Source organism: Etheostoma cragini, chromosome 21, assembly GCF_013103735.1.
Source record: "Etheostoma cragini isolate CJK2018 chromosome 21, CSU_Ecrag_1.0, whole genome shotgun sequence".
NCBI classification, from domain to species: Eukaryota; Metazoa; Chordata; class Actinopteri; order Perciformes; family Percidae; genus Etheostoma; species Etheostoma cragini.
In genome coordinates this window covers 973,636-980,981 of record NC_048427.1, presented here as the reverse complement: position 1 = coordinate 980,981, position 7,346 = coordinate 973,636, and the positions used below count along the sequence as shown (strand labels likewise).

Genomic DNA, 7,346 nt, shown 5'->3' with positions numbered 1-7,346 from the left:
ATTAGGGGGTCCCCGCTCCATCTCGCCATCAGTTTGGGGGTCCTTGGCCTGGAAAACGTTGAAGACCCCTGCTTTAAATCCAACAAGAAAATGAGAAACCAGCTGCAGTTCCGGTTCAGGTCCTCAGCTTCACTTGTGAGGAAACATGGAGCCGGCAGTGATGGACCACAGCCTGGTCTTCTCTCCGATCCATCGGTTATAGTTGGTCACTCTGGTGTAAACGCCGGGTCGGTTCTCCACTGCGCAGCCGTCCCCCCAGCTGATGACCCCGAACAGGAAGAGCCTGCTGCCGAGCTGGCACACCAGAGGCCCTCCGGAGTCTCCCTGTGGGGGGGGAGAGACCAGAGACCAGCTGCATTAAAACAAATCAACAAACGCGATTCGGGAAGCCCCTTCCAGTTTGGACTTGTCGTGAATACCTCGCAGGCATCCTGGCTCCAGTCGGGACGACCCGCACAAAACATGTTATCGCTGATCATGCTTCCGTAATAGTCCTCGCGTCGACACACATCGTCGGAGATCAGGTTCACCTGAGCCTCTCGGAGGAACTGAGACTTGTACCACAAACCTGGAGAGAAGAAGAGCTGTTAGAACAGGTTATTATAGTCTGTAAAATACATATCATCAGAGAGGGAAACGCATTATTTACATTCACTTAAGGGGAAAGTTCTGATGTTTGGAAGCAACAAAACCACAAAAGAAGTAACAAAAGATGTCAGAGCACAAATTGTGCAATTGTAAATGTAAAATGTACAATTTCTGTTAAAATAAACAGACATACAACTGTTAATGCGCAGATAATTCGTAGTGTGCTGAGACAGACTGATCTGAAATGGCGTATGTATGACGCCCGGTTCGTAGGCCATTATTGGCGCATTATCAAGACGCATACTCGCTTTTAAGTGTGTTTATCAACGTTATTGGCCTCCATTGACTTACATTACTGTGCGATGGATACAGTGTTAGGTACCACTAAGGTCTATATAAAGAGACTTCAGATACAGTATTAGGGACCACTAAGGTCTATATAAAGAGACTTCAGATACAGTATTAGGGACCACTAAGGTCTATATAAAAGAGATTTCAGATACAGTATTAGGGACCACTAAGGTCTATATAAAAGCATCCAAAGAGCACCATGTCATGGGACCTTTAGGAAAGTGTATGTTTACGTGAAGTCATGATGTCATGAAGTCATGAAGTCATGAAGTCATGAAGTCATGAAGTCATGAAGTCATGAAGTCATGAAGTCATCCTCACCTTGTTGCTCTTTCCCATAGCCGGCGATCTCACAGCTGACTCCAGGCTGGAGGTTCTGCTGAGGCGGAGGCAGACAGACGCTCCTCACCGAGTCGCTCTCCTCTGCACACTTCCCATGTTTGGCCTTCAGCTTCAGCAGAGCTGCGAAAACAATTATCACAGAATTAGAGATGGTCCGATACCATTTATTTCTTCTTGATACCTATTCCGACACCTCAACTTACGTATCGGACGATACCGAGCACTGACTTTTATGGAACAATGAACCCTGCAGAACTTTCTCTTATTCTCCAGTTTGTCATAACAGAAAAAGAACATAAGTAAACAACTTTTAAAGTAGATTTTCTTCAGGGTTAAATCACATGGTACAGTATATTTATCGGTGCATAAACTCCAGTACTTGCAGATAGCGATCCCAGCCTTGAAAGCGGTGTAGGAACATCTCTTCAACAAACTGTGCCTGGCTTACATCACGTCATTTACACCGGAGCATCTGAAGATGTGTTCATACCGATGTCGTTGTTGAAGTCCCCACCGCTGTTGTCAAAGCCGTCATGGAGGACGATTTCCTCCACATGGAAGCTTTGCTCCACAGCAGGGTCGGTCTCGTTCCTCACGTTTTTCCCCAGGATGACGGAGAAGTTAAGATGTTTGACATGGGAGCTGAAACACAAATTCAGAAACAAAGTCCAGTCTACCTGTTCCACTAACGGGATTGCTCCATTGGCGCTGGAAACTCTGCAGGATTTCACTCATTTAGAACGGATGTCCGTCTCCTTCCTCTTTCGTTGTGTTGGCGTTCTAACCTCAGGTGGATTACTGAGGACTATGGTTACCCGGTCCTCAGATCTCTGCAGGGTAAATCCAGACAGCTAGCTAGACTATCTGTCCAATCTGAGGACTATGGTTACCCGGTCCTCCGATCCCTGCAGGGTAAATCCAGACAGCTAGCTATACTATCTTCCCAATCTGAGGACTAAGGTTACCTGGTCCTCAGATCCCTGCAGGGTAAATCCAGACAGCTAGCTAGACTATCTGTCCAATCTGAGGACTATGGTTACCTGGTCTTCAGGTCTCTGCAGGGTAAATCCAGACAGCTAGCTAGACTATCTGTCTGTCTGACTAAAACAACCTTTGAACGTACACGTGTTCCACCAAAACAAGTTCCTCCCCAAGGCGATTTTAAAGTGGCACCGTTGCTCCGTTTGGCGCCCGAGATTAAAGAAGAGCCAATAAACCAGAGCATGTTGTTCTTCCATCCCAGAATGCTATTGTGACCAGCTAGACCTTCCTCCACTGGGCTTTGGAAGAAGGTCTACCAATGCGAGACTACTTTCTCTTAACCTCCAACAATCGATTTCATTATTATCCCCCCCGAAATGCAGCCCTGCTTTGGCCCATCCTATTCCAATGTAGCACCATCTACAGAGGTCCTAAGATATGAACTCTTTCCCTCCAAGTCAACAGAAACTTTCTCTTTAACATTTAAAACATCTGTGATTAATATTTTACTGTATTAAAAGCCTGACATGTTTCTTGTTATTTTATGATTATTTTTGGTTTTCTATCTCTCTCCACACTTTGTGTTTTCTCCTCGTTTGATTGTTCCTTTCTTCTGGACTACAAGTTATTTTAATTTTTCTCTTCATGTTTTATATTGTAGGGAACCCATCATGCCGAGCCCCTCAATGATTCTCTGGGTTTCCTTTGCATGTCCTTCATCTTATTTAATGTCTCTTAAATGTACAATTGTTGTGTTTTTTCAACATGTGCTAATTAAATGAGATCCGATCTCAGCACCTGCTGTGGTTACAGTAAGAGATGTGACTTCCTACCCGTCGGGGAAGCAGTGGGCAGCGGTGAGGACCCAGCAGGCTGAGATCAGACTTCCTCCGCAGCGGAACACCATCTCCTTGGATCTGCTGTGCCAAAATATGGCAGCAACCCACGGGTGGGATTCCACAGTGGCAACTGTCCCACCCACGATCTTCATCTGCTTCCTCCTGGAGCGCTGGCCACATGTTGACTCTGCAGCTGGGGGGGCTGGGGAGGGGGCCCGGGGGGGGACAGGGTTTAAATCAGTCAAGGGGGAAAACCATGAAAATGTGACACAGTTTAGAGCAGACTATTGAAACTATCACCAACTATTTTTTATAATTGATTCATCGGTCTGAGTCATTTTATATGAAAAAATGTAAAGAATTCTCTGAACTCAGATTGTTAAATGTGAATATTTTCTAGTTTTCGACAAAACAAGACGTTTGAGGACGCCATCTTGGGCTCTGGGAAACACTGATCCACATTTTTCACAATTTTCTGACATTTTATAGACCAAACGAATCCATTTATTGAGAAAATAATCGACAGATTAATCTAAAATATGCTGCCAGCCTGATACAGTTTGAGCTCAGATAAGGTATTCAAAAATGAACACTTAATAATAAGTTTTGTACATCAAAGACATTCCTCTCTGCCTTTTATTTCGTCTTTTCAGTTTTTATCAAGTGAACCATCTCCAGATTGGTTTATTTGGTCATAGTACCTTTTAAAGAACCCTTCATCCTTCTTTTCATGACATGTTTGCATACAATCATCAATTTCATCGTTGTTCTACACATGGTTCTTGTCTCTTTAACTGCTGTTTTTATCAACCTGGACGCTATGTTTCTATGTTTTTGTGTCTAAGTGACTGATGGGAACAACAATCTTTGACATTGGTCCAGTATTAAGCAAGAGAAACAGGCTACAATGTAAGTTAATGGGGAAACTGTCCAGCTTGTATTTACCTTCAAAAATGCTAATTTTGCTGCTGACAGACTCAGATTAATATTCTAAGTGTCCGACAACATTATGGAAAGGATTTCTTAGATTGTCGACCTTTCTGTTAAAGATTAAGATCCTTTTTTTAAACATAAACCCACCAGACTCCATGCAAATGAACAGTAATTTTAGCATCGTAAAATACACTTCATTCAAAGTTGACATAAATAAAAAAAAACTATTAAAAGCCGTTTTGGGTTGTCTTTCCACTTTTGAAATCACCACAACTCTAGCTCTGGCTGAAATAAACACAAAGTTCACTGATTTACATGTGAAAGTACGTTGGCTCTTTACACGCTAAAAGTATTGTCTTTTTAAATGAAGTCTGGTGGTGTAGCGCTAGCGACTTTAGAGCAGTTTCTGGTTAAACAGAAAGGTCTTAATAATCAGAGCCTTTCAGTGTTAAAACAAGCACTTTGTGAAGGTAAATTCAAGCTGGACAATTGTCCTATTAACTAACATTGTAGCGCTCTGTCAACTGCAGCGATCTCACCAATTTATGGATGATTTTATGTTAAAAAAAAGGATCTTAATCTTTAACAGAAAGGTCGGCCATCTGAGAAATTCTTTCCATAATATTGTCAGACACTTAGAATATTAATCAGAGTCTTACAGCAGCAAATCAAGCATTTTGAAGGTAAATACAAGATGGACATTTGCCCCATTAACTTACATTGTGGCCTGTTTTTCTCGCTTAATACTGGACCAATGTCAAATATTGTTGTTCCCATCAGTCACTTAGACACAAAAACATAAGAACATAGGGTCCAGGTTGATAAAACAGTAGTTACCCTTAAGGGCCTCTTCATTCCTTACTTCCCAATTTTTTTTAAATGTGTAAATGAATTAAAAAACAAACTGAATGCAGTGAGTTCAGTGAGGCGGGGTAGTTACCTGGCTGTAGCTCAGTGGGTGCAGGCGGGGGCAAGGTCAGCGCTGGAACTACACAATCAAAAGGGATTGGGACAGATGAAAAACACAGCTTGGCTCAGTTTTTATTAGAATATTTTAAAGAGTGGAAATGCACTTACACAACTCCAAGCCACAACGGGGAATAGCACAATACTCCCACACCAGCTGCTGATACTTCCACACATAACACCACGGACGCCGTTTGTAGTTGGGATTCCTAAAAAACACAACAAATCCATAAAACTACACAACATGTAACATTCAAGATGTTAATTCTGTACTCCAGCACTGGATGTGATGAGAAAACAACACGCAGGAGTCTGTAAATGATGGAAATCCGTCTCAATCTGCTCCTAAATATGAGCCACGGAGGCCTCTATGAACACAGTTTCCACATATAAACTTTAATTGTTGCACATTCATTTTATAATTAATATGTTAAGAGAAATAAATAGGATATGAACCCACTATTTTTTTATGTATTAATATGGGCTAAAAGTCCTGAAGTGGCTGTAAACACCTTTAAGTTAAAGCTCAGAAGTAAAACTCTAACTTTAGTTAATATCTTTAAGCTCTTTTGCTTCAGTTTTTAGGACAGCTCCCATTAATATTCAATGAGCTAAGCTGCTTGACTCTGATTGGCTAACAGCTGGCCAATGAGATTCAGTATCCTTTACCCAATGAATATTAATGAGCTCAGGCAACATGATGTCAGACTGAGCAGCTGTTCTGACTGGCACAACACATATGGACCTAACATATTTCACAAAATGCAAGTAAAACCAGATTTATGTGGCAGGGCACCTTTAATGGATTAATGGATTAGTGGTTTGGTCTCTAAAATGTTAGAAAATGGTGATAAATGTGGATTAGGTTTTCCCAAATAGCACAAGAAGACGTCCTCAAATGTCCCGTTATGGTCACAACTCAAGGACATTCACATTACTGTCACAGAGGAGAGAAGAAACTAGAAGATGTTCACATTTAACAAGCTGGAATCAGACTTTTGCCTCTTTTTTCTTAAAAAAAGGGCTGATGGCAGCGTACCTGCAGTAGTTGTGTCTCCCTGAAAGGACATCCGAGGACATGAACCTCTCCCGGGTGTCTGCATCCCACTCCCTACATCTCCGTCCACTCTCTGACCTGGACTCTGTGCCTCTGTAGTACAGTCCCAAACCCTCGTAGCAGTCAGATCCTTCCACTGGAGGAACTGCAGGGGGATTTAAATTAAAAAAGACAAATGCAAGTTGTTTCTTTTGTGTCTTTTACCCGTTTCACAGTGTCTCCTCCCGAAACCATCAGCACACAAACAGAACATGTGTTCACCAGAAGTCATGGAGGTAACGGAGCGGCTCCGTAACCCCAGATCCCTCCTGCACAACCGAGGGCTAACTTTGGTTTCAACATGGAGGACGTTGATACCTTCAACTATCTAGGGAGGTCCTGTATTTACAAAAAGAGCGACAAAAGATGTCAAAGGGTTACAAATGTTGGAAAAAGCAACAAAAACGTAGGAAAAAACACTTAAAGGAGAATTCCGATCAATTTCAACATGTTTCTCTGTGTGCAGTGCTGTCAGTAGCAAGACAAATGAAACCAGTCGGTGCTGTCTACACCGAGTTATCCTCCTTTTAGAGTTAGCACCCAACAGGCTGAAACAGGGCAAGTTTTAAATAAGTTTTCAGCCTCTTAACATGCTCAAAATATCATTACCAGTGCCTAGCCACGTGTAGTGATTCCTTCCGAGTGAACACAGTTAATCTGACTGCTGTAGATGTGACAGAACGGCGTGTTTCGACTAGTGTGGACGGGAAAAAAATTAACACAACTTTTACGCCTTTCTGTCACATCTGTTCACTCAGAAGGAATCACTGCACATGGCTAGGCACCGGTAATGACATTTTGAGCATGTTTAGAGTCTAAAAACACGTTTAAAACTTGCCCTGTTTCAGCCTGTTGGGTGCTAACTCCAACAGGAAGATAACTCGGTGTAGACAGCACCGACTGGTTTCATTTGTCTCGCTACTGACAGCACTGCACATTTAAAAAAAAAACAGAGCTACGTGTTGAAATCGACCGGAACTCTCCTTTAAGACTTCGTGAAAAAAGAGGCGTCCAAAAAACCTTGAAAAAGCGACAAAAACGTTGATATTTCTTCTTTTAAAACCTCGGAAAAGGAGACGAAAAACTCAAAATATTTGCCAAGAAATATTTAAAATATTTATATTATACCAAAAAAAGTCAAAAAATGTCCCCAAAACTCATGAAAAAGGCTACAAAAACTCAGAAAAATGCAAAACAATATTCCAAAAAGGGGCAAAAACTTGAAAGAACCCCTGTTAGAACCCCCCCCC

The 7,346-nt window shown here is 42.1% G+C and overlaps 1 protein-coding gene across 1 annotated transcript in view; it reads right to left on the bottom strand.

The window, feature by feature from the left end:
• Positions 1 to 77: 77 nt before the first annotated feature.
• plaub (plasminogen activator, urokinase b) overlaps positions 78 to 7,346 on the bottom strand; it is an 11,469-nt gene continuing 4,200 nt past the window's right edge. The window contains exons 3-11 of the mRNA XM_034860757.1: positions 6,262 to 6,424; positions 6,040 to 6,193; positions 5,112 to 5,209; positions 4,975 to 5,022; positions 3,096 to 3,303; positions 1,772 to 1,923; positions 1,261 to 1,401; positions 420 to 568; positions 78 to 324 (exon numbers count right to left, since the gene is read on the bottom strand). Coding sequence (XP_034716648.1) covers positions 130 to 324; positions 420 to 568; positions 1,261 to 1,401; positions 1,772 to 1,923; positions 3,096 to 3,303; positions 4,975 to 5,022; positions 5,112 to 5,209; positions 6,040 to 6,193; positions 6,262 to 6,424 — 1,308 coding nt within the window. The 3' untranslated portion in view covers positions 78 to 129. The remainder of the gene's footprint in view (positions 325 to 419; positions 569 to 1,260; positions 1,402 to 1,771; positions 1,924 to 3,095; positions 3,304 to 4,974; positions 5,023 to 5,111; positions 5,210 to 6,039; positions 6,194 to 6,261; positions 6,425 to 7,346) is intronic.